Here is a 26,123-nt window from a genome sequence, read left to right as displayed (position 1 = left end):
TTTTCCATTATGTTTAGCTCATCTCATTCCCTGTACATTTCTATCAACCACAAATGCTTGTTTGCTTTTTATTCCTATATACTTTGAATATTATTATTGATGCATCGAAGACAGCGTTTATATTTACGAATGACAAGGATTCCTTTACCTGTCATGAACCTGTACGGGTGTTCAGAAGTGTCTGTTTTTGCGTCGCCAGGTGGCTGAAGAGCTGAAGGTGAACAGTGAGGTGCTGGCTGTCTCGGCTACGGACGGAGACCAGGGTGAAAACGCGGTGGTCACCTTCAGTATCGTCGGCGGCGACGAGGACAGAAAGTTCCTCGTCGAGACAGACAAGGTGAACCGGCGCGGAGTGATAAGGCTGAAGAAAGAGCTTGACTTTGAGAAGCCCCACGAGCGGACCTTCAACCTGACGGTGAAGGCGGAGGATGCCGACTTCTTCAGCCTGGCCTACTGTCTTGTCCAGGTGGAGGATTCCAACGACCATGCGCCTGTCTTCCTCCCGCAGTTCTACGAAGCGCCGGCCATGTTTGAGGACGTGCCGGTGGGCACCATTGTGGCTCAAGTCTCCGCTGCCGATCTGGACTCGGGTCAAAATGGCCGCTTTTCATACAGCATTGCAAAGGAGTCTGATCCATACAGCCAGTTCCTGGTGGACCAGTCTGGGTGGGTGGTAGTGGCCGATTCTCTGGACCGGGAAAAGGTGTCGCAACACAGACTCATGGTTCTGGCCACGGACACGGGTAGCCCGCCTCTTACCGGTACCGCCATCGTCATGGTTACTGTGTTGGACATCAACGACAACGGGCCTGAGTTTGAGGTTCCGTATAAGCCTATTGTTTGGGAGAACATGGCGGCACCTCAAGCTGTGCAAATAAACGAAACGTCCACGCTTCTCTACGCAGCCGACAGGGACTCCTCCTCCAACGGCGGCCCGTTCTCCATCCGCCTCCTCATGCTGACCTCGGACGCCACCAACTTCAACCTGACCGACCTGCGCAACGGCAGCGCAGCGTTGACCGCCCTCAGGACGTTCGACCGCGAACGCCAGAAAGAGTACCGCCTCCCGATCCTTATGATTGACAGCGGCTCCCCTCCAATGAGCTCCACCAGCACGCTGACAGTCGTTATTGGCGACAGGAATGACCACCCTCACTCACCGGGCCACACTGACTTCATTGTTTACCGTTATCAGGGTAAGTTACCCCGAAGCCTTGGTTACGCTGTTGAGACGTTTCTTGTCACAGATGAACGCTCCACTCGGCAACCCACATCACTTATTTAGTATTTTCTGCCATCTGTCAGCGGGTTTTAATATGCTGGGAAAACTGAGGTTTTCAGTCATGTATTTTTAGTGTATCCTCTCAAGGGGGTTTTCCAGATCAAAGTACATTAACCCTCTAATAGGAATTCATCATGTATCGCAAAAATACGCCATGAAGCAAACAATTTACTTAAGCTCTAAGTCCCAGGATTGATAGGTACAAACAGGAGCCATTTTTAAAAAGCACGTCGATTTCACGTCTAAAAGGATTACTGTGCTCTATTTAGCCGTTTGGGCCGCTAGCATGCTAATGTGTGCCTAGCCCCCCGCTGCGTCTTAAAACCGTGTCCACATGCACCCATGAGGCATCACTCTCCTCCTTTTCCCTCCGATAGAGAAGTGTCTCCTCCTTTCCCTACTTCCTCCCACTTGTATTCTCTCTCTCATGGGCTGAGAGATTTAGGAGTTCAGTGGAGAGCTGGAGGGTGAGCCCAGTGCTAATACCCTGTCTCTTTTCCCCCTAGGTGTTCTCCCGACGACGCTGCTTGGACAGGTTCAATCCCCTGACCTTGATGACTGGAGCGAGAAGGTTTACCGCTTCGAAGGGAAACCTCCAAGGTACTTTCATCTCCTGGGCTGAAGTTGGAATAAAGCACTAAGACCTGAGAGCGAGCGAGAAAGAGAGAAGTGACTTTGTACAGGTGGAGAGAAAATGACAGTGAAGACAGAAAGAATGGGCCTTGAAAGATTGAAAGGAGTGAGAGACAGGCTTTGCAAGGATGGAAAAACAATGATGGGAGACTGAAATGGACAGGTGAAGACAGAGAGAAGGAATAAAAGGCAGAGAGAAGGACAGTTTGAGAGCAAAAGGAGAATGAGAGCTTGAGAGAGAGAGAGAGCGTACCAGATTGAAATAGATTGTAAGGCAGGGAGACAGAGGTAGAGAGAGATAGGTAGGGAAATAATGCTTGTCAGGAACACCATTATTAATACTTCATACAGAATTGTATTGAAAATTCCCAGTGAAGCGAGGCGCGCCGTTTGCGGTTTTTGGTTTGATGGGGCGAGGCGTTGGGCGCACTCTGAAAAGAAGCTGATTACGCTGCCGGCACCTCTCGCTCTAATGAGACACCTGTAATAGGCCAACAGGAAGCAGGCACACAGCGAAGATGACAAGAAACGACAAAGGAAGAAAAAAGGGAAAATGGGAGAGTGAGAGTTTTATACCCCCCCCCCCCACACACACACTGCACAAAGTCAGCAGATATCTATTTGGGCTGAGAGTATGGATCACCTCATTATTTCAGCCCCTCCCCACGCCCCCCTCACAGATGATGATTTGAAACCTATTTGTTTTCTGTCATCGAAGTGCCTGGCTTGCATGTTTGTCGCAGCAAGACTGGGCAAACGCAAATCATTAATGTTTTACATGAATACAGTGTCCTGGAGACTGTGTATGTGTGTGTGTGTGGGGGGGGATATAAGGGGATATAAGGCGACTTTTGTCCTTGCCCCCCAATAACGGCCATCGTTTGATTGAGCTGCATGTAGCCGACTTGAAGGTCCAGTGCAGACCGTGAAGGTCAGTGGTGGTGCAGATCCCGGGTTCAACGGGGTCAGGTGGCGAGGGCTGTTGTGGAATGGGTTGACATACGGCCAGAGGGCTCGTCTGCTGGACACAGCAGCTGATGCTGGGAGAGCACAGAGGCACTACAGTCATGTCGGTGTCCTTAAAACAGATGGAAGCTGGAGATGGAGGGATGGTGAGAGATGGATGAGAGAGATGGAGAGAGGGATATGGAGAGGGATGGAGAGAGGGATGGAGAGAGGGATGGGTGAGAGAGATGGACAGAGGGATGGAGAGAGGGATGGAGAGAGGGATGGGTGAGAGAGATGGAGAGAGGGATGGAGAGAGGGATGGGTGAGAGAGATGGAGAGGGATGATGAGAGGGATGGGTGAGAGATGGAGAGAGGGATGGAGAGAGGGATGGGTGAGAGAGATGGAGAGAGAGATGGAGAGAGGGATGGGTGAGAGAGATGGAGAGGGATGGAGAGAGGGATGGTGAGAGGGATGGGTGAGAGAGATGGAGAGAGGGATGGAGAGAGGGATGGAGAGAGGGATGGTCACAGAGACACAGGGAGAGAAATGGAAAAGGGACGGACAGGGATAGAGAGAGGAGGGGAAAGAGTAATGGCTCTCAGCTGCCGCAGTCACCCTTCTGTTGTCATGATTGGAGGCCCTGATAAGGAACAGAGTGGACAGGGGCCAGCAGATAGTGAACTGATGGATTGAATGAGAGGGTAAGTAGACTAGATAAGTTGTAAGGTGTTCCAAGGACAAAGAGTGGCCAAGGACACAAGGTGAGGAAAGGGAAGGAGTGAAGTCAACAAGGACACAAGGGTAGGTAAGGAGGGTTTGTGAAGTAAACAATGATCTGTAAGGAAGGGAGGATTTTGGGGGGGATATGAATTGGAAGTTGTCTAATTGTAGTACTACTACAGACCGCTGATGCATTCACCAGTATTGTACGGTCTGAATATTGTATAGTCTAAATAGACAATAAAATGAAACAGTGAGCTGGACAGTGAGAAGGGAAAGTGTTCGGGAGTGAAAGGAACTGTAATGGAGTTTAGGGAGGGGGATGTGCGAAGTGTTCAACTGAACTGAGAGGGCTGGAAGGCGTCGGTTTCGGGAGTGGGCTTTAATGGATTGAAGAGCGATCGAAGGAGGACCGGAGACAAAGTAACAGGGTTTAGAAGGGCGGGGAGATGTTGAGGATGGGGCTGGTGTTGATAGACAGAGCAGGAGGGTTGGGGAGACTTACATTGACACTGATAGTGAGGCAGCCATCAATATTGCGTGTGGATGTGTCCCCAGATAGCTCAGCTTTACCAGCTTGGGAGGGTGAGAATGGGCTGTGGACGGACGCCAGCAGGCGTCACCGCCTTCCTCCTCTCTTTCTCTTACGTCCCCTCGCTCCCGCCCCATGCTTTTCTCTTCTTTCGTTTATTCCTCATCTTGCTCACTGTCTTTATGGTTTAAGCCTTAACACTGACTGGACTCCCCACTCTCTCTCTTTCTCTCTCTCTCTCTGTCTCTCCGGCTCTCTGGCTCATCTCTTTCTCACTCTCCGTCTCTGTCTTTTTCCCTCCCTCTATCACTCTCCCTCTCCCTCTGTCCCCCCCCCTCCCCAGGTTGTTCAGTCTGAACCAGCACTCGGGCCAGCTGAGCATCAGAGATGGGGCCCCGCGGGGCTCCTATAGCCTGCAGGTACGAGTGTCTGACAAGACGTGGCCGGACGTCACCTCCACCGCAGAAGTCCTGGTCCTGGAGCTGGACCAACAGGCCGTCCTCAACGCTGGATCTCTTCGTCTCTCCAGTACGCAGTCTTTTTTCTTTTGACATCTTTTAGCACGTCTGATGTTTTCACTTCCCGGTCTTTTTCGCTGACCCCCCTCCCTCGCCCCGGAGAGCCAGAGCTGTCGTTTGGTTTCCGCGGTAACAGGATCCAATGTGTGATGTCATCCCTCAAGGCAGATTCTCTGTCTGAGAGAACGTTCCCTGAGGTCCAACACGGGGGCCTCTTAGCTTTACAAGTGCAAACCCCTTGCACTTGAATGAAGTAGCGTTCAAGCGCTGCGCACATTTTGTTATTCCTGGACAAATGCAAACCTGCATAGGTATAAATGCTCCAAAAATGGTCAAATGAAAGATTTACAGTCTTTCTCTCCATGGCATATTTACAACATAGAGGAAACGTTGTATGTTGAACCAATGGTAGTCGGGACACTTGCAGGTGTTATGCAGTCAAGGGCAAAATGTTAACCTTTAACCCTTTTCCTTAGACATCACAGTAGAGGACTTCTTCAGCTGCTCGCCCGGTCATGAGACCAGGTTCTCCCGCCTGCGTAGCCAACTGGCCGAGATCCTCCAGACCCAACAAGATAATGTCCACGTGTTCTCCGTTGCCAACGGCAACCGACGGGGCGAACGCGAGGTCAACGTGTGGTTCTCTGCTCACGGCTCGCCGTACTACAAGGCAGAGAAACTCCACGGTAACGTGGCGGCGAATAAGGCAAAGGTGAGAAAGGAAGTTTCTAGACCGTTCAGTTCACTTTCTCAAACAGATTTAAAATCCCCTACGTTGAGGATCGTGGGTAAAATCTCCCTCTCACGAGCACACCGTTAGCATTTTCAAATGGTAAAAAGCTACATTTACTGAGAAACACATCATGAGACTCCCACATTGAGCATGAACACCGCTCTACACTGATCCACTCGTTTACAGTCTCACCCCCACTTACCCAAACAAGCTCTGAACACACACAGACGCATGGTGACACATTGCTCAAACGGTTCTAAATATTTCATGTCCATTTAAGGTATGAGATAGCAGCTGGTGACCCCACTGTCTTCCTCCTGTCATTCGTTTAGGAAGAGAGCGAGATGGGAGAGAATGTCTAAGAGTCTTTATAAAGTATTCAGGAGTCTATAAATCTCAAGCAGTTTTTCACAGTGCGTCAGACTGCCCGGAGGCAGTTGTTTATATACTGGGACTGTGTCCAGTTGACAGCTTTACTGCCGGCTGTTAGAGTGAAGATGGAACACCTCAGAGTTGCATCTACAAGCCAAAGGACTCGGTCTTTAGTTGTAATGATTCAAACAGGGCGACGGAATACTCTCCGGTCGACCGATTCTTCTCAGTCATAAACACGGCAATGTGATCATTCATGCACTTTTAATGGGAAGTTTGGTAAGACTTTACCTGAAGTTTTGCAGTGCAGTTACATGATGTAGAGCGGTATGACGTTTGTACCCACAATGTTGGGTTCTAGTATATAGCTATATGGATGTCAACTTTGTGTTATCGTAGTAATTTATCCTCTCTCTCTCTCTCTCTCTCTCTCTCTCTCTCTCTCTCTCTCTCTCTCTCTCTCTCTCTCTCTCTCTCTCTCTCTCTCTCTCTCTCTCTATCTGTTTCTCATTCTCTCTCCCTCTCCCTCTCTATCTATCTATCTCTCTCCCCCCCTCTCTATCTGTCTCTCTCGCTCTCTCTCTCTCTGCCCTAGTTGGAGGCAGCCCTGGGACTGTCCATCGCCCAGGTTGGGGTGGACGAGTGCCCGTACACAGACTGCAGCCAATCAGGTGGCTGCAGCACCGCCGTCACCTTCAGCCACGCCCCCGTCGCCCTCAACGTCGGGAACACCTCCCTGGTGTCCCTCTCGGCATCCTCAGAGGCCCGCTGCGGCTGCAAGGCCCGGGAGAGCCTGCACCTCGCCTGCTCCTCCTACCCAGCGAACCCCTGCCTCAATGGGGGAACGTGTGTGGACAGCAACCTGGGATACAGGTACTGCTAGTGCCACGAGCACTGGTTAGCATGAGCAGTTGTGTGCTACATCAGCTGTCAGTGGGGGACTTTTTGGTAATCTCATCTCCCTCTTTCTCTCTATTTCCCCTCTCTCTTTCTCTTTCTATCCCCCTCCTCTCTCTCTCTCTCTCTCTCTCTCTGTCTCTTTATGCCTCTTTCTCTATCCCCCCCCCCTTTCTCAACCCCAGGTGTAAATGCCCCCCCATGTTTGATGGCCCAGAGTGCCAGCAGACCAAGCACACCTTTAGGGGTCAGGGCTACGCCTGGTTCCCCCCCATCAGGCCCTGCTTCCAGAGCCACATCTCCATAGAGTTCCTCACGGAGTCGGCCAACGGGCTGCTCCTCTACAACGGCCCGCTAGGCCCCGCCCAGTCAGGGGAGCAGGAGGACTTCATCGCTCTGGGTGAGGAGAGCAGACAAGGACCTCAGGGTTCTTCAAATATTCTTAAAAGACTACAATACCCATGTCCATACAACAAACACCTTCTTAGTTTCTCAACCGAAAACTGCCATGCCCCCCATAAATACATATTCATGTCAGTTTTCCTGTATGAAGTGTCCTCAGGTGGCCAGTGCTACATTCCCATGGTTCTCTGTCTATGAAATGTTACCCCAGCGTGGCCTTTTAAAGAGCCTTTACATAATCTCTCAGCCTGTCGTCGCATTAACTTATGTAATTATCGAGCCTCGTCTAAGCTTCCTGGTGGGAGGACAGGAAATCGAACATGGCCGCTCCATTGATTGCATCCAAGCATTTTTCACTGCCGTTGGTCAATACAGTGCCATAGAGGTTGATCAGGTCACACAGCACAGGTTTAGTCATACCCACGAGGGCACAAAAACTGCTCAGGCGATGTTCCAGCTTACACAGCAATACGAATATGTGTGTGTTGTGGCCAGCATTATTTGTTGGCGGGGTTATTTTGGCTGATCTAGACAGAAACTAAATGATGTCTAATATGTCCACGTATGTGTGGTTTGTGGTTAGATTATCAGCTGTTGTTTTTTTTTTTTAAACAGGAAATGGAATTCTTTCCAAAGCAATGATACATCGACAATTCCCCCCCCCCCCCCCCCCCCCCTTCATTTTACTTTCAGAACTTCGTAACGGTGTTCCGGTCCTCACCGTCAACCATGGGTCAGGAACGTTGACGCTCCAGTTTCCGGCACGCTCCACAGTCACGGACCGCCGCTGGCACCGCCTCGACATTGTCAGCGACGGCAAGGTCTGCAGACCTCTACTGTCTCTGTTACTGCTCAACTCAACCTGAACCTTGACACAAACTATTCCATACAAACGAATGACAACATATCGAGTATTGAACACCATGAGACCAGAAGAAAACTCTGGAAACTTGGAAGTCCATCTGAACTGGGAGAAGAGTATGTGTGTGTGTGTGTGCGTGCGTGCGCGTAACTGAGTGTATTCTGCTGTCTGCGTCCTCTGTAGGCAGTGCAGCTGATCCTGGACCAGTGCTCCGGGGCGGTGGTGAACGAGGTGGAGGGTCTGGGGGTGGAGGTGTTGGAGATGGACCAGTCTGGCTGCAAGACCTCTGGGGAGACCCCTGGCAATCAGAGGTGAGAGGCCACACAATCAGGGGGTATCAGAGAGAGACCAGTCATCCAGGACAGACCACCATTAGGGATATATAGACTAGCAGTGTGGACCAGGACTGATGGATGGAAGGATAGAAGAACGGAAGGATGGATGATGGAAGGATGAATTCATAGAAGAAAATATAGAAGAATAGATGAAAGAATTGATAAATGGATGGATGGATGGGTGGATGGATGGATAGACGGTTAGATTGGTGGACGGATGGATGGACAAATGTTATGCTTGCTGGGTGTGTTGGATGTTCATCCCCCTGTTCCTGTCCCCCTCCCCTGTCAGGTTCCTGAACGTGTACCAGCCTCTCCAGCTGGGGGGGGTGAAGGAGACCTCCCATCACAGACACTACCGCAGCTACACTGGCTGCATCAGGAACCTGGTGGTGGACAGCCAGGTATTGCAGTGAGACCGGCCTACTTACCTGTCTGTCTGTCCTCCTGTGTCTATCTGTCTGTTTACCTCTTTGTCTATTTGTCTGTCTACCTGTCTGTCTGTCCATCTGTCTTTCAGTCCAGGGGTCTTTCTGTCCACCTGTCATTTTCCTCTGTCGGTATCTCTTACGCTTCGCCCTGCCTTTTCTATGGACTTCAGGCTGTTTCCTTTTTTCATCTTTGTTTCTTATTTCCTGCTCTCCGTCCCTCTCTCTCTCACACTCTGAGGGTGCCAAAACTATCTCCTTTCTCTTTTTCTGTCTTTCATCCACATCAACACTCTCTTCTCCTTTCGCTTCCATTTCCGTCCTCCCGACACATTTACCGGGTTCGTCTTGTCGTGTGGTTTTGCACCCTCAGAGAGTGACAGGGCGGGGGATCCAGGGAGTCGTTGACAGCTTTATGAGAATAAGAACAGAGCCGGGACTAGATGGAGACTGGCAGCTGTATTAATATACCTGGCAAACGGAGAGAGCTTGTTTCTCTCTGTCTATTCTCGCCATCGAAAACAACTCTGGCCTTGTCCATTTTCATTTGGGTGCGTGTGCGCGTGCTGTGTGCGGTCTTCCGTGGTGGGTTGGGTCTTTTAAGAAGGGTTCTAAAGAGTGCGTGTTCGGTTTCTTTGTTTAGACTACGAAGAGGATTATCATTTGTGTGTGTGCGTGTGTGTGTGTGTGCGCACGTGTGAGTGTGTGTGTGTGCTCTCAGTCAGTCTCTTTGTGTGAGCGTTCCGCTTACCAGTAGCTGAGAATCCCAAGGGAGGACAGTTGGACAGATGGTTGTTTGAGCGGACACGGGTGAACCGTGGCCAAAATAATACATTCAAAGACCAAGTTAAGAAATAAATCAGAGGAACATCTTTGCTAAGAAGACCGCGTTAAGAACATTTCCACCCCAAAGCAGATTAGCTGAAGTGCGGTTGACGTCATAGCCTCGTCAATGCTGCAAAATATATCAAGGGGCAGAAATGTGGAATGGGGCCGGTGACCATTTTGGCTCAGACGATTGACCATATTCAGGCCTCTTGGTTGCTTTACAAAAAGGGTGACGTGATGGCAGCCATCTTGGATCAGAGTGTGGAAAATCAAACAGAATCCACCCGGAACACTGCCGGTCGAACAAAGTCTCCCGTGTCTCAAGTACATGTCACCTTGTAAAGCATGTTTTAACATCGACTATTGCCCAACGTGTTCGTTGACAAGTATGCTAATATATTCCACGCCCACCCACCTGTCGTCTCCCTCCTAGGTGTATGACCTGGCTGCTCCGGGGGAGAGCGTGGACAGCGCCCCTGGCTGCGGCTTGACCGACGGCGTGTGCATGACCGCCGGCGGGCCTTCGTGTGGTGTGCACGCCACCTGCCTGGGCGAGTGGGGCTCCTTCAGCTGTGACTGCCGCCCTGGGTACAGCGGGCACAAGTGTGACAAGGGTGAGGGCAAGATGGCGGCTCTGTGGTGCTGTGTGTTGTGGGCTCGGGCTCTGTTCAAGTGAGACGCGGCTTTGTTGGAAGGCGTGGGAGGTTGGAGACTATGGGTGGGTGTGCGTGTGTGTGTGCACATATATGTGTGTGTTTACCCAGTTCCCTTGCTCTGCCCCCCTCCCCCCAGCTCTACCAGAGTGGTCGTTCGACCAGGACAGTATGCTCCGTTACCAGCTGAGGGGCGGCGGCAGCCCTCGCCGCACGCACCTCCAGCTCCTCCTCCGCACGCGCTCCGCCTCGGGAACCCTGCTCTCCATGACGTCCCGCGATGCCAACGAGTTCATTATCCTGGAGGTCAGTCCCCCCGGGACGTCCCTAGCAGGATGTGATGTCATGATGAAGTAGGATCTGGAGCAAAAAGTTGTTTCCACAACCTACTAAATGTGCGTTTCGGCTCCTCAGATTGTAGACGGCCACCTGTCGGTGCGTGCCAACCTGGGCGACGGCTCTCACTCTCTGCAGCTGCCCAGCCAGCGGGTGGACGGAGGGCAGTGGGTGCAGGTCAGCCTGTATCGCCACGACAACGTGTTCACGCTGCGTCTGCAGCAGGGCGGGGGCTCGCGGGAGGCGAGGGCGCAGCTGGGGGGCAGGTGGGAGATGGTGGTCCACCCCTCCAGCGTGTTGCTAGGAAACGGGCCTTCCCCCGGGCCTCACGGCGACTTCCAGGGTAAGGATGGATGGATGGATGGGTGGGTGGGTGGGTGTGTGGATGGGTGGATACATGGATGGGCAGATGAATGGAAGGATAGTGCTCTTCTTTCTTTTCTTCCATCCTCTTCTCTCAGTCTCAACCTAGTCTTCCTCCTCTTCTTCTACTGGTCGTTCCCTTGCTCTGTCTGCCCCCTATCTCACAACAGAGGTATCGACACGGCCACTCTACACAGAGTACAATAACTCTCTCTCTCTGCCTCCCCCCCCCCCCTCCCCCCCCCCCCCAGGCTGTCTGCGGGACGTGAGGCTGAACGGCCACGCCCTCCCGCTGGACGGCCAGAGTACGGAGTTTAGCACGGTGCTGGAGCGCAGGGGCGTGGCCTCGGGCTGCCACTCTGACTCCTGCAGCAGCAAGCCCTGCCGCAGCCCGCTCTACTGTGTGGACCTGTGGAGGAAACACCAGTGCAGGTACACACACACACACACACAGGATTAAGCTTGCGCAGACACACACTTGTTGACTCTGGGACAGGGTTAAACAAGTATTCTTTTTTGTTGATTATCATTGAGGTTCTACATGCCGGTACGATTTTTCGAGTTCTGTGTATGCTTGCCAGTTCACATGACAATAAACAAATTGAACTTCAGAAGTTCATTTATAATCAACGTGATTCCCCTTAAGTACAGATGAACTATTGATTCATGGAGGGTTTCATGTTAGGCCTAGTTCAGGCCTCTCACGCACGTGATCTCGCGCATCAACTACACTTGTGTGCCCATAGGTCCATATCTAATAAGGTGGTAGTAGAAATGCTGCTCCGACATACATACACTTCCCCCGGTTGTTGTATTATGTGCTGCTGCCACCCTCCACCCTTCCCATCTCCCCCGTGTTGGCTGTGTGTTACTATCCATCAGGGGCGATTATTATTATTTGCACACACACTCCCAGAACTCAACCCCCTCCTCCGCCCCGTCCTATCCCAGGTGCCCCGGAGGCCAGGTGGCGGTGACGGACGAGCCGTCGGGCCTCCAGCGCTGCGCCCCCTCGCCCTGCGGCCCCGCCTCCTGCCGTAACGGCGGCACGTGCCAGGCGCTGTCGGTGGACAGCTTCCAGTGCCGCTGCGCCGAGGGCTTCAGGGGCCAGCGCTGCGAGGTGGGCCAGGTGAAGGCCCAGCGCCTGGCCGCCCTCAGCCCCAGCTCCATCCTCGCCATCAGCATGTGTCTGCTGGTGTTCTTCGGTGAGTACAGACACGCCAGGGTCGTCCACAGGACCACTCAGAGCAGCACGATATCACTTATTTATGTCAGCATATAAGGATTTCTTTTTTTTATAACTTATTCAAACGTATTTTTTACAGAACTTAATGTGTGCCACCCGAAAAAACGAATTGCCGTGCCTTCGTTGACATAACTTTTCGGGGCGTTTGGCGGGCGACTGTGTTTGGCGAGCGCCACTTGAGCAAGAGCTGTGCAGTGTAGAACGAGAACAGGAGACCTTAAAAACATTGTGCGTGACGACCGCACGCCGGTCTCGCCAGGGAAACAGCGGAGGGGTGGGGAGGCCTGCGGGCAATGGGAGGTATCAGGGTCGAATCAAACCGACCTCATCCTATTGATGGAAGAGGTAGGCTTCACCGCCTGGGCTTCACAGTGTCACCGTGGCTTGACGAGGCTTAGTGACGTCCCGGGCCTCTGACGGGTGCGGCTGGAGTACAGGATGTGATGTCATGAGCGACTTTAGGCTGGCGGCCCCTGAGGGGTCCTGCTGCCAGCGCTGTCGGCCCCCGACGCCCACGTCAGGCGGATCCCATCTCCGCGCCGGGAAGAAGAGGGGGGGGGGGGGCAGGACGAGAGACGAATAACTTGCATCAGAGACAGGGGAAGTTGCAGAAAGAGACAGAATCAGAGTACAGCTACAACGTGTCAAGCGAGACACCGGAAAGGGAGCTAAGCCAGTCGGAGAGCGTCTTCAAGTCGGGGGCTCTTCTGACGGGTGAAGATGAGGAGAGAGGAATAGAGCGGTTGCCTGAGGGACAGTTGAGGGCCTCAAAGAATAAGATCAAAGTTAAATGACAGGAGTTGCTACTCTGAAACAAGTTTGTGCTTGCTGTGTACTTGAGTCACACCCTAACTCCCTGTTTCCATTTCCCTGGTATTTCCCCTTAGTATCATGCATTTTTTCATCCATCCCTCCGTTTTTGCTCCTCTTGTCTGCCTCCTGTAGCTGTGCTGGTGGCGGTGACAGTGTGGAACCAGAAGGGCAGTCGCAGTAAGTTCCAGAAGCGCGGCGTCTACCACATCCCGGCGGAGCACGAGAGCTGGGAGGACATCCGCGAGAACATCCTCAACTACAACGAGGAGGGAGGCGGCGAACAGGACCAGGTACACTCACACACACACTCTCTCAAACACACACACAAATGAAGAGGACCATCGATCTAGCCATACATTTGTGGGCGTACTTCCAAGATGTACCACTAGATGGCTGTTTCTGACAGATCACCTAACTGTTATCCTGGCCCATAGTATTTCCCCGGGGCGACAACCCCCGTTCTAATTACGCTGTGCTTCGTGTATGTACAGAATGCCTATGACATCACAGAGCTGAAGAGGCCCCTGTGCTCCAGCCTGTCCCAATCCTCCTCCTGCACCACCGCCCCCCTAATCAAGTCCTCCCAGGGCTCCCAGGAGGAAGTCCACCCGGCTGGGTCAACGTGCAGCTCGGGAGCCCCCTACCTCCACATCCCCCACCACCACCACCACCACCACCACGACAACCACCACCACACCAGCGAGGCCAGTGACGCTAACGAAGCTAGCTACGCTAACACGGGCTCCCACGGCCACATGGACTTCAAGAGCTACGTGGCGCGCATCATCTGGGAGGCGGACAGCGACAGTCAGGCGCTCCCCCCGGACAGCTACCACGTGTGGTCCGTCGAGGGCGCCGGCTCCTCCGTCGGCAGCCTCAGCTCCCTGGGCTCGGCTATCTCCCACGGCAACGTGGCCGAGGCGGAGCCTGGCCTGAGCCACGACAGGCTGTCCCTGTGGGGGTCAAAGTTCGAGGTTCTGAGCCAGATGTACGAGCGTCCGGGGCTGAATCTGACTTACAGGGATGCGCTGAGTTACAGCCAAAGGAGCCACAGCCAGGACCAGCTGCCCCAGCCTCACTAGGCCTTTTTGGTCAAGCGCTCCCGCCATGCACAGCATAACCCCCCTGACTCGGTGTCTGCCCCCCTCGTGTCTGTGTGAGGTCCGTGAGTGCTGGCTGGTCCTAAAGGAAACAAAGCACAACTGAAAGGGGTTCCTGTTTCTCTGCCATGGGTCTGCATATAAGCTTTACGTAGCAGGAGAGTTTACAGTTCTCAGTACTGATATGGGTTTATTTATTGGGTTTATTTGTCTCTGTGAAACATGACATTGTATTTATTCTGTCTTTGAACCGACATGGGAGTCACGTTTCTACATGTCAGTCCTTTTCTTTTTTTGTAATATATATTTGATCTACTTTGCATCCTTTTGGATTCTGAACCGTCGTGAAATGTTTTTTTTGGGAATGTTGTGACTGAAACCAGAGATTCTTTGAGGTTATTTTGAACATTCCACCATCACCAAATTATGTGATGAGCATTTCTGTTTGTGTTTTTGCTATACCTGACTGAAAAAAATTATGTTTCACTAATTCTGTCAAAACCAGGTATTTTCTGTCATACTTCAAATGAGTTCTGCCACCTTATTTCCTGTATTTCAGCAGGTTTAGTAAGAAATGTCAATACGCAAAATCTTTTTTGGATTTTTCTTTTTTCTTTTCCTTTCATCCATGGACCTGTTGCACTAGTGGATGACCGTTTCTCCATTGATACTGCAGGATCCATTTGCCAAAAAAAAAGGTACAAATCTTAAATAACAAGAATTAGAAAAGCCTGGCCTTCTCCCCGGGTGATATAAAACTTGATCTCAGTATTGCAAACGTGTCTGATAAAATAGAACAGTATGTTTCCGATAGAAGAAGTAACTTATTTTTATACTCAAAAACAGACAGTCCACCCCTTACTCGAGTCGTGTACTGTGTCGGTGTGTCTTCAGAGGGCATGGTGGGCCGAGTGTTCTTTTCTGCTACTTCTAGCTCTATGTTGGTTATGCAGGCGACGCCAATAATTTGGGACATCTCTTCTGTCTGTCGTCTCAGAGACGAGAGGATGCAGTTCCCCCCATGGGGTCGCTGTGACAAAGTCTGATGAATGTATCGTGCTAATGGAGCCAGGGAATGTCCCCACGGGTAGAGCCTCAACGTTGGGATTGTTCTAGAAAAGCAACCATTACAATCAGAAAAATACTTATGTTGATAACTGTTTTAAATGGGCACCAATTGTAACGGTTCTATGTTTGTTGCCATCGTAGTAGATAGGTTAGACAAGATAACATTGCTCTCCAAAACGGCTTCATTATTAATAATATTGGTCCCTTGGGAGCCCTCGTCTGGCACATAGATCATGTATGTAAAGCAGTGCTACAATCCTACTACAGCTGTTGGGGTAGGCTACAAATGATGACATGGACCATGTTTTGATACACTCTCCTAATTTTGTTTACTATCTCTCCTCTCTCTCTATCTATGTATATTAACTTCCGATTAAGACTTATTCCACTTCTATTTCATTCTCCCCCCCCCCCCCCACACACACACACAGACAAACGTGTTTTTCAGTCTTGTTTGTTGAGCATCACCTCACCCTGTACCCAATATACAAGTGTCCCTTTAAAAATCTGTACTTGAGCTATGCATCTGGATCTATCATGACAGTGCCATTTCAATGCATTTTTCTGCACCAAATGTGATCTAGAGTGACATCAATCGTGAAAAAGCTTATCTAACAAACAGCTATGCTGATTTGCATCATTGAATAATTAAAGCTCGTACACAAATGCACACGCATACACTTGTGTGGAGTCATAGGAAGCTCTTTCCTCCATGAGAACTAGCCCACATGAACTCTGCAAGCCGACTCAACTTTGTCCTTTGTTAGTATGTATATATGATGTATGTATGTTTTTTAGCAACCTAACGATATTCCTTTTGTATATGACTTTTAATAAAAACAAGTTTCCCCAAGGCATTTCACTCGGATTTTTTGCTTACTTTCTTCACTTCACTTCACACTAATGAATAAACATGTTAATGGATTAACAAAGTTTCATGGATCATACGGAAATATGATCTTTATGTATGTATTGTAATACAATTCATTCGCATCAACATTTGGCCACAGATATCCAGCATTATGATGTAATAGATTTAAATATTACTACTCTCTTGCTTACTAAGTCATACTCAATTTACAGATGTTGTTAAAGAGCCATATTACAACTTATTTCTGGACAGAATCATGGAGGTGCAGGGCCTTGGTGACTCACTGGGTAGGGCGCATACCATATGTGCTGAGGGCCAAAAGAGGTCGTTCAATTCCGGCTTGGTCCAATTCTGCACAACTTCCTGTCTAACTGTCTCTAGCCCCCGCAAAAATAAAATGTTTATATATATATATGCCCCCCCCTCTTCCACCAAAAAAACATGCACCAGGTATAATATACCAACACATCCAGAAAAAAAAGATATATTCATAGGAAAGCGCAGCTAAACAATATATAATTCTGCGTCAACCATCATACACGTTAATATGAATTTTTGGAAGAAGCAGAGATGTCATAGGTTACCAGCGCTCTCTTGTGGTGGTGCAAAGTTGTTGCACTCTTTAAACCAATGACCTAGTTTTAAGGGAAATCTGCTTCAGAAGTCAGCACATATTTTTACATCTTGTACTATTTATAGTTCAAATGATGTAACTGTTGGAGGTAGTTGTACTACTGAAGTTCTGTATTTAAATATTCAGCTGAGGACAGTTATGCAACCTGGCCAAGTCTTGAAAGTTATGGTAAAAACTTCACACTGAGTTATTAATGTTTAGGAATCACAAAAGTTTGCAAAGCCAATGTTACAAGATACCTCAAATAACAGTGAAAGATTTAAAGTGAAGAAAGTATAATAAAGTGAATATGAAAATACTCTGGATCCTTTTGTTAATGAGTTTTGGAGGAACAGGGATTGAAGAAAACAGGGTGAAGCAGGGGTTGGGGGGGGGATCGGCAGCACGTAGAACTTCAGTCTGGGAGGCACATGCTCCCAGGCCAACACAATAACCCCACTCTCTGAGGCCAGCAGCTTCGGTGGAGAAGGCGAGGAGAATGGGGGCATGGCTGCTCTGACATGTCACTGTCTGCCTTGAACCCCACCCCCACACCCTGCCCTTCTCTCTCTCTCACACACACATACACTGGCTTAACTCCAGAAAGTTGCCAACCAAGCTGGGGTAACTAAACTCAAGTTTATTGCTACTGTTACTGCCAGTACTTTGTGTGGGTACATTTTAAAAGACAGATTAGGTGGCAAATCTCCTGCATTGCTCTGCACTCTATGCACTTCAAATATGCCATTTGTCTTGGTTTGGGTGTCGTCTTATTTACTTCCTCGATCCTGTTTCATAGTGTGTCCTGTCTCAACACCCAGCATTCAATTCGCATTTTTATTAAAGTAAACATTTTCCTACTTCTCACATTCTAAGGCTAGGTATGTTTACTTGTTGAAGAACATTACTGCCCCCTCCTGCTCTCCACCCCCATGTTTCTTTCTGACACACTAGTGGTAAAGGATTCCTCTGTACTAAGTGCCATTCTCTGGCAGTGTTGGGATCCCAGCCCCCATTCTGAAAACACTCCTTGGGAAACTTGAAAGTTATTGAAATATATCTAGATCATGAAAGACAATGTCATTTGAAATGACATATTCCATAACATACAGCCAATTTTTACATTCATTACTGTGTCGATATTGTGTTGATCTTCCAACCTAGAAGCAAATTGTATTTCCTCTTCTGTACCCTCACTCTAGCAATTTCTTACCCGTTTTCTGCCGCTGAGGAAGCTGGGGTGTGAGGCCGACACCTCACCCTCATTCAAGTGGTCTTGTCATCCTCCTGATTGACTCGACCCTGTTTTCCCGACCTTAAGTACTGAAAGTTTACAACCGCTCCGATCATTGATCTTTTTATTAGGCTACAATCCCAGCATCTTGATGGTGTAAAGTCACATTTCCAGTATTATACCAACATTCCTAAATCAAAAACTCATCTCAAGATTAGACACGTTCTTGAAAGTATGGCTTTAAGAAACGAAAACCACAAGCATCATGTCTGTGTTCAATTTCATTTTATTCATAGATGTGGAAGTCCAAAATAAAAATTACAATTCTGTTCATTTATGTACAATAAAATACACATGCTCTGTGGTTGTATTTATTCACATGGTTCTTTGTGTCCTGCTGTGTTCCACTGAGGGCTACTGTTCACAGGGCGGCAGGACAACAAGAGCAGCCATTTGGAGGTGTGCTATGAGGTGATCATGGGTTTACTTTACTTCCAGAAAAGTACATTGACCAAAAAGGCACATTGGACAGGCTTAGCTAGGGTAGTGCACCCCAACACACAGTTCATTTGTTTAAAAATATCATAAATACCACTCTTCCCATGAATTAAATATGGTTTGCCTTTGGCAGTGTTCAGAATTCATAGCTACAGACTTACAGTATGCCTACAGTATGAATTTATGTTTAACAGACATTTTAATACTAAGGCATATGTAGTACAAACACATCAAGGTTCATAAGATAAAATGATCCACAAGTAGGTTGGTTTCAAAATTCCACCTACACGAGTCAAGTTTTTCAGGAATGTAACAACTGTTGGAACAGTGACATGAGAACAAGTGAGTCATTTAAAATGTTCGGGGTATGCTCAAAACCTTGTGTGTTCAGCAAGGTTGCAAAGTGTTGATGGTAAACTGTTCAGGACATTCACATGGCTTAGACAGCCATTATTACACAGCTAGCACCAAGACTTCATTAAGTCATATTGTATTGCGGAGCCTTTTCAAGGCATATGGAAACCTCTGCTCTACAGCACAACACGCCTGAGAAACAGACTTGGGTGTAGTACCATTTCACTTTAAACTAACAAACCTTGGTTTCAGAGACCTTGAAATAAAATTAAAATGATTAATTACCTCAGGATTTTCAGCTTCAAGTGACAATAACAGGTATTCCTGAATCGACTCGTTTAGTCAACTCAAACCAATCCCTGATTCAAGTTCACATGCAGAGCCATGACTCCATTGTATCACAAAATATATATATCCATATTTTTGCCTGTAAAAAAAGCATAAAATAAAACTCCTGGATGAAAGTACTGCATATAGTCTGATATACAGCTTGGTACAAAGCAGAAAACTCATTGAGATACAAGTCATCCCATTATCCGATTGGTCAGGTATGGATTGTGGGTAGGGGTTTCTGAGATATCTCAGTATCTGGTTGTTCAGGCACCAGCATAGCGATTGGACTGTCCCCGTCCCCGTCCCCGTCCCCCCCCTCCTCCTCCTCCTGTAGTTGGTTGGTTGAACCTTTGGCACAAGTGGACGCTGGCAGCTCCTTGCACTTCAGTGACTGGTTGGTTTTTCTGTGCTTTTGGGCGGGGTTAGAATTCCGCCAATCCCAACCGGTGAGAGTCTGTCTTTGCTGTCCTGCTGCCTATGGTGAGCGTCGTTCTGCGAAACACAACATTATTAGTAATGACAAGAATAAACACGGCCAACTCGTGATCCACTCCCAGTTTAACATTCTGCCACAAAATGGCTGCCGTTAATTACCAGGGGGAAAAGTCATTTAGTTACACTACTGTGGCAGTCAACCCAACACAACTTTGCTTCATAGCGTTACATCCCACCACCCCCACACGGTCATGGCTACAGCCCAACCTACCAGCATGGAGAGGTAGTCCGCGTGGGTCTGGATGTTGTGAAGATCCTCTGGCTTCACCTTGTCAAAGCTCTTGAGCTCGACTCGGGGCAGGGCCCGAACAGTGTCCATGAAGGGGCTCATCCACTGAACGCAGGGCGCTACACTGTCCCATGTCACTCCTGTAAGATCAAACACGACAGTGTTACTCAATACAAGGCTGAGGTAAGGAGCAATACATTACTATTATAATCGTCAACAGTTGGCATTCTCTTAATATATGCTCCAAATCCTTACCTGACACTTTGTGGACCACCTCATACGAGACGAAGTGGCAGAAGGCTGCTGCAGCCAGTATTCCATACGTGTAGTCCAGGGAGTTGATGTCCAGAATGCACAGGTCCAACAGCTGAAACAAGAATCCAAACAGCATGTTAAGTCGGCGACAAATACGGGTGGCTTCGAAAAGGAGAAATGAGGCAAAGATGGACTCCACAACCTTTTTCAGTGCAGTGTCGGAAGAGAAGATCACGAGGTAAATGCGAGCGTGCCGTTTCCCCTACCTGGGTCATCTGTATGTAGGTCTCCCGGGAGAAATGTGGGACCAGGAAGTTGGTGCCGTCCTTCTGGGCCTCCACCTGAGAGTAAAGTTTCAGCCACGACACGGCTGTCTCAGGACACAGGTTCCAGTTCAGCCCCTGGGGAAAGGAACAGGAAAGACTCAGAACAGATAGTATCTGTACAGCTGCCCAAATGATACCGAACAGGAAAGCATCTTTTTTTTTTTCCCTCAAGTTCCGTCAACTGGTTGACTTGATCGGAAAAAGAAAAAGAAAATGTGACGAATCATTGGGATAGGTTGTAAAAGCCAGAGTGTGTATGTGTGTGGGATGACAATCTTACCTTCAACATGACAAGTTCCATCTTTAGGATGTCGTACATGTCGCAGGCTCCGTCTGTGACGTAAGCGAACTCGTGGACCTTTGGCGGGTAGATCTCCTGTGGAGAGAGAGAGCGAGAGGAGTTTAAACCGACAGCCCTTTCACGACGGCAAACGTTTCGAATGCTTTTCAAAACGGGATAGAACACAATTGGGGTTGAGGGGGGGGGGGAAATCAAAGACAAATGTACCTCAATCTTCGAGGCGATGAAGAGGGCGGTGATGCCTATGAGCTGCAAGCAGTCCTTGTCCACGTTCTCCTGCGTCACCATGAAGCGGTCGAAGAAGTCCTGAGCTAGGTAGGCCGTCTGCCTATGCAGGCAATACACCTCACTCACCTACATGCGCAAGAAAGGGTGACGACACATTGGTGGTTGAGTGCAGCCATTTTGGAATGACACCACTTACAAAAGTGGTTATTCGAATAGTGTGATTTCGAAGCGTAGCCACGTACCTCAAAGAGCCAGTCGAGAAGAATGGCTCTCATCTTGAGCTGCAGGTTGGGGTGCTGCAGAAGATAGTCTTTGTCGTGAACATACTTCAGGTCCTTGTTCAGCATCTTGATCCACATGTCGTCAGAACTGGCCCAGCTTCAAGGGAAGGGAAGAGACACGTAGATCAGTTGAATTGTACCGTCATGAGAATAGGGAAATACTACATGTTAAACATGGATCTATCGGAAAGCTGTGCAAGCGAAACAGTGGAGCCATATACATGAGGGGGATAGGATATGCAGCAGAACCCATCAGGGTTCTCAGTAGTCTAGTCACGGGTGGGGGGAAGTGTATCGAAACAAAAGACCTAAAGGTGACTGAAGGGAGTGCTACTCTTTAAATGCAAAAAAAAAAAGCAGAAAGTTGTTTGAGAATTCAGATTTACAGACAGCCACACTACCTGAGACAAGGTAGGGGTGATGGCTTGATGAAGATATTCTTGAACCTAAACTGCTTGAAGCCAGACAGGTCAGCCGTTGGTTCTAGCTCTTTGTGTGGCGTTTCAACAAGGGCACATGGGCTGGCTCCCTCCTTCGACCACGGATTCTAGAGGAGAAATGCATGTTTCATGTCTTCTTGGTAACTAGCAATTAAAACATGCATGTCTTAGTTACCACCACAAACACTGTAAAACTGAAAAACAAATCTAGTATGCATAGAAAGAAAATGTACGAAGCACCATTACAGTAAAGTTGCCAGTATCGATGCTAATTAACTGGGCGCATGCCAAACAATGAATACAATGAGATTTCATTGGGATTAGGCGGGCGTTGGTAAAAGGGAGGGACAAAAATGCTGGACCAGTCAAGAGCCCGCGCTGACCGACCCACTGACACAGATCTCATAAGCAACACAAACACTTAAAAACACACTTTTGATCATGTACTCTACTAGCTCGTAGATGACGAGCTGGAATGTGGCGATATTAATCTTGAGATCGCATACATAATGCTTCAGCCATGATGGACCATCTGCAAAAGCACAACTAACCTGTATTTCATAGCTTTGTTTCTTCGTTGCGGATGGCATCTTTTTGGATGGCTGAAAGTTAAGGAACAATTAAATTAAGAAAAACTAGAAACTACTTGCTAAACGTTGATAGTGAAACAAGTTGGCAAAAAAAAGCCAAAATGGATGATTAGAACTAACCTGGGACTTTCTTTTCCTTGTGACCCTGTTTTGTTCTGGTGCGTTTTCATCTCTTGCTTGCAATGTGAGGCGACCACTAAAAAGCAATTGGTTTAGACATTAGTTTGTAAGGCTACAATTTGTGGCAATAACAACTTAATAAATATTTAGTCAACATACGACGCATAAGAGTCAACTCGTCCATACCTGCGTCTAGACATTGTCGATTGAACGTTTTAGTTGAACTGAAAAGATAACAAGAGTAAGTTATTCATAGAGTTTGCATTGTCTTAGAAATTGCATTTAATAACACTCGTATACCAAAACACATCTAAAATAACATAGCTAACAAATGCATTGCGTTCTTGACTTTTACCGCCGGTAAAAACTAGCTGCAGGAAAGAGGGGGTTGTGATTAGTTGCTTCCCCATTTTCTTCTAAATATACATACACTGTTGCCATCAGACTGTTTATATTTTCATCATGAAGACAACATTTGGTAGTGATAACTATTGTTTTAAAAAATAGTCAAATTTCAATAGATGTGATCATCTCACATAATCCAAGTACGCGCCAATTTATACAACCTAAGCGGGAGGATTTCAAATCAACAAAGTTGGTTAGCTAAGAATCCATTAGACTTCCACTCAATTCAGGATTTAAAATGACTTGACGGCAAGCGGTGAAACTAACTTAAATCATAGTGTTGGTTAAAATAAGTATGGTATTAATCCGATATCTAGCCAGCTATCAGAATCAGCCTCAGCCAACAGCAAGCTACTAGTAGTTGCACGACAGAGCAAAGTTTATACGACAATGTTCTAGTATGTAGGTTGCTAACTTAAACGAGATACCTTTCGTGTCAGATGTTACGATTAACCATCTTCTGTACAAAATCTTTCTGGAACTAATAGCCTGTATTTTCAAACAGCTGCCCGCCTGTGTCATAGTCTAGCTAGCTAGCCGCTAGCTCTGAACTACTGGATGGCCATACATCCAGTTTACAAAACTACGAAACGAAGGGTAAAATAACGCTTTGCCAATAAACAATGAAGGACTCCCTACAACAAAAAATGGATTGTCATTTTTAATCAGTTTTCTGTCAATATAGAACAGCAAGAGTATATGGTGCGCCTTACCTGGTTCAGCAGAAAGAATCAATGAATGGATCAGCTGGCGCGCCGGCGCCAATCTTTTTATCTGACCAGTCTATGGCAACTGCGCATGTGTGTTCCCGGTTTATTTAAAGGCGCTAAATGTTCAAAAAGGAATTCTAGTTCATATCAGTAGACAAGGAAACATTGGTCAGACCTTACCCTACCGTCAGTTGAATTAAAAAAGATGTATTTGGTCTTATGTTGGCTATCCTCAGAATCGCGTTTGACTGGATGGTAGTTGCACAGTGAGCGATGGGTTTACTGGCTTGTTTTATATATTAAAACGTGTTTTTTTTATTTTCCGGTTAATCCTAAACGATATCTTAGATATTCAAGTAACATATAGTATAGTTTACGTTTGTGATTATCATCTGTACTTGGCGATATCTCTCAGTTTTATCTGTCTTTAAAACACTTCCGTATTATACATCCATAAATGGGAGGGCTTTGTCATTCTCTAAGCCAATAAGAAGAGAGTTTGAAGAAACAGCGTGGCCTTTCCTTCAAAATGTAAACAAACTGAAGGATGACTGCACCGTGGCAAGCTTAACGGAATTTCGCAGCATTCTTTTCTAGGCTAGCTATCGGCCGCACAACGTTGGACAACCACCAGTCCTAAAATGTTTGTGCTGTCCAGCTTTCTGTGTCAAATAACGTGTTGTCTTATGTGGATTAAAATGACGTTTAAACACTATATCGGGACCAGAACTAACATAATCATAATATTTGCACACATATTTTCTTCATGATACATCTTTATTGTATCGTATATTATTATTTATTGTAGTGGATCATTCTGGTCCTCTCGCTGAGAACTATTTCCAAGAGCTGCACTAGCTCAGGGCTGCCCATCCCATTCCCAGAGAGCTATCACCCTGTAAGGGTATTTATTTATTAATTGCTCCAGTCCCAAACTAGAACAAATCATTATATCAATCAAATAATCAGCTGGTTGATAAGCTTAGCAAGTGGGGTTGGAGCTTAAACATGGATGATGGCTCTCCAAAAACTAGGTGGAGGAGTTGTGTCGTTTTGTGCTTAATTGTGTGTATGCGATGTGGAAAATATTAGTGCAGACTTCATCCTACTTATGTGAAAGCTAAAATAACTTTTTTTACAGATGGTGTATCATTTATCTGATATAAAGGAAGAAAGGAATAGTTCAAGGTCAAGACAAACCTTTGAACACCTCGATCAAGTTTCAGAATAAATGCATGGAATTAATGTTATTTTCTGATGTGAACTGCAACTTAATAAAATCTTGTCAGTTGTTGAATGTTGCATATGTCTTTGCTCAGGGCAGGAGTACAGTCCCTGCCATTTTCCAAGTGGGAATATACTTCAGTTCTAATACCCACACAAAGGTTATTTGTGTAGATATTACATTTACATTTACATTTATTCATTTAGCAGACGCTTTTATCCAAAGCGACTTCCAAGAGAGAGCTTTACAAAGTGCATAGGTCACTGATCATAACAACAAGATAGCCAAAAAACATCGCGAGTAGCCAAAACATGAAGCACACATTGTGAACAACCAAAGTAAGTGCCAAAGGGAAGAACCATAAGAGCATGTAGTTAAACAAGTTACAATTAAACAACATGAACAGCTATAAGTGCAAGTGTACCTGTGGAAAAACGCAAGCAACAGTAATAAAACAATATATCACAGCGAGAACAAAAATTTAAATCAGTTACCACTAACCACAAGAGCAACAAGTCTCTAAGCAAGAGTCATTGTGATCCTTGAGGAAACTAACATCGGGTCAAGCGAACCGTTCCTAAGTACCGTTGTACTCCCGGAACAAGTGCGTCTTGAGCCTTTTCTTGAAGGTGGAGAGACAGTCAGTGTCTCTGATGGAGGTGGGGAGTTGATTCCACCACTGGGGGGCCAGACAGGAGAAGAGCTTGTGTTGGGACCGGGCGGTCTTGAGCGGTGGGACCACCAGGCGGTTGTCTGAAGAAGACCGTAGTCTTAGTGGGTATTATCATATATTTAACCTTTCGTTGACCATTGCAAAGAACACGTCTCCCTATGTTGGCCTTGTCAGTTAACCTCCTGTTACACAAAAACATTTTAATGTTTATGTTAATTGTTCTAAAGCCTCATGAAAACTGTTTGAAATGTAGGCAGTGATATCCAGTGATAATGCACTACAGAGATATTTGGATGTAATGTGTCATTTGACTCTTACCTAATATTACAAAGAAAATGAGAGACATGCTTTGTCATTAACTTTTATTCTTTAGAAAACCCTGTGGTATTTATGCAACATAATTTACAATTTGGTAAATAACTAACATTTTCTGTTCATAGTAAATGCTAACAACGAACACTTTCCTAAAACTACACAGATTTTCTTTAAATGTAGGAAACCACACCACCAGTTGAAGCAATACATAGGCTGAACTCTCTATGTATTTACATGCATGGGGTCTATGATGTAGTATCTGCCTGATTGATTAACAGACACCTGTTGGCTGAATGTTATCTCTGTTATCCCTTTCTACTATAATTTCTGTTGTCTGACCTTAATGCATCAGAGAGACTTTGCTAGCATCACTGTCAGTGAATGTCTCACAGGTCATTGTGATGTCGAGGTGTTGGTTAAACTCAATCTTCAATCAGCTGAGTGTCAAATACATATGAACCCAGAAATTTAAATTGCAGTCAAACCATCCTAGTGGAGACAGACAGAACTTTCTTCCACATTACATTAACCTACTGAAGCTGATGCTTGACCCTAAC

The 26,123-nt window shown here is 47.3% G+C and overlaps 2 protein-coding genes across 2 annotated transcripts in view; one reads left to right on the top strand and one right to left on the bottom strand.

Annotated features, from left to right (window-relative positions):
- Positions 1-13,984, top strand: part of si:dkey-22o22.2 (neural-cadherin) — a 96,107-nt gene extending 82,123 nt beyond the window's left edge. The window contains exons 19-34 of the mRNA XM_067237434.1: positions 200-1,196; positions 1,789-1,882; positions 4,460-4,644; positions 5,111-5,346; positions 6,335-6,612; positions 6,822-7,036; positions 7,732-7,859; positions 8,084-8,211; positions 8,528-8,639; positions 9,925-10,105; positions 10,284-10,450; positions 10,559-10,823; positions 11,095-11,275; positions 11,795-12,048; positions 13,035-13,192; positions 13,394-13,984. Coding sequence (XP_067093535.1) covers positions 200-1,196; positions 1,789-1,882; positions 4,460-4,644; positions 5,111-5,346; positions 6,335-6,612; positions 6,822-7,036; positions 7,732-7,859; positions 8,084-8,211; positions 8,528-8,639; positions 9,925-10,105; positions 10,284-10,450; positions 10,559-10,823; positions 11,095-11,275; positions 11,795-12,048; positions 13,035-13,192; positions 13,394-13,984 — 4,170 coding nt within the window. The remainder of the gene's footprint in view (positions 1-199; positions 1,197-1,788; positions 1,883-4,459; positions 4,645-5,110; positions 5,347-6,334; positions 6,613-6,821; positions 7,037-7,731; positions 7,860-8,083; positions 8,212-8,527; positions 8,640-9,924; positions 10,106-10,283; positions 10,451-10,558; positions 10,824-11,094; positions 11,276-11,794; positions 12,049-13,034; positions 13,193-13,393) is intronic.
- A 5,328-nt stretch (positions 13,985-19,312) lies between these two features.
- ccne2 (cyclin E2) lies at positions 19,313-22,444 on the bottom strand. The gene is made up of 11 exons (XM_067238863.1): positions 22,425-22,444; positions 22,239-22,314; positions 22,080-22,130; positions 21,490-21,635; positions 21,050-21,185; positions 20,787-20,933; positions 20,559-20,654; positions 20,219-20,353; positions 19,953-20,064; positions 19,680-19,837; positions 19,313-19,465 (listed from the first exon to the last, which is right to left on the bottom strand). Exons 1-11 carry the CDS (start codon positions 22,436-22,438, stop codon positions 19,358-19,360), a joined length of 1,179 nt encoding a protein of 392 aa, XP_067094964.1. The 5' UTR covers positions 22,439-22,444; the 3' UTR covers positions 19,313-19,357.
- Between the last annotated feature and the right edge of the window lie 3,679 nt (positions 22,445-26,123).

Source organism: Osmerus mordax, chromosome 6 (assembly GCF_038355195.1).
Source record: "Osmerus mordax isolate fOsmMor3 chromosome 6, fOsmMor3.pri, whole genome shotgun sequence".
Classification (NCBI taxonomy): Eukaryota; Metazoa; Chordata; class Actinopteri; order Osmeriformes; family Osmeridae; genus Osmerus; species Osmerus mordax.
Note: the sequence above shows the minus strand (reverse complement) of the source record. Positions and strands in the feature narration are given on the sequence as shown.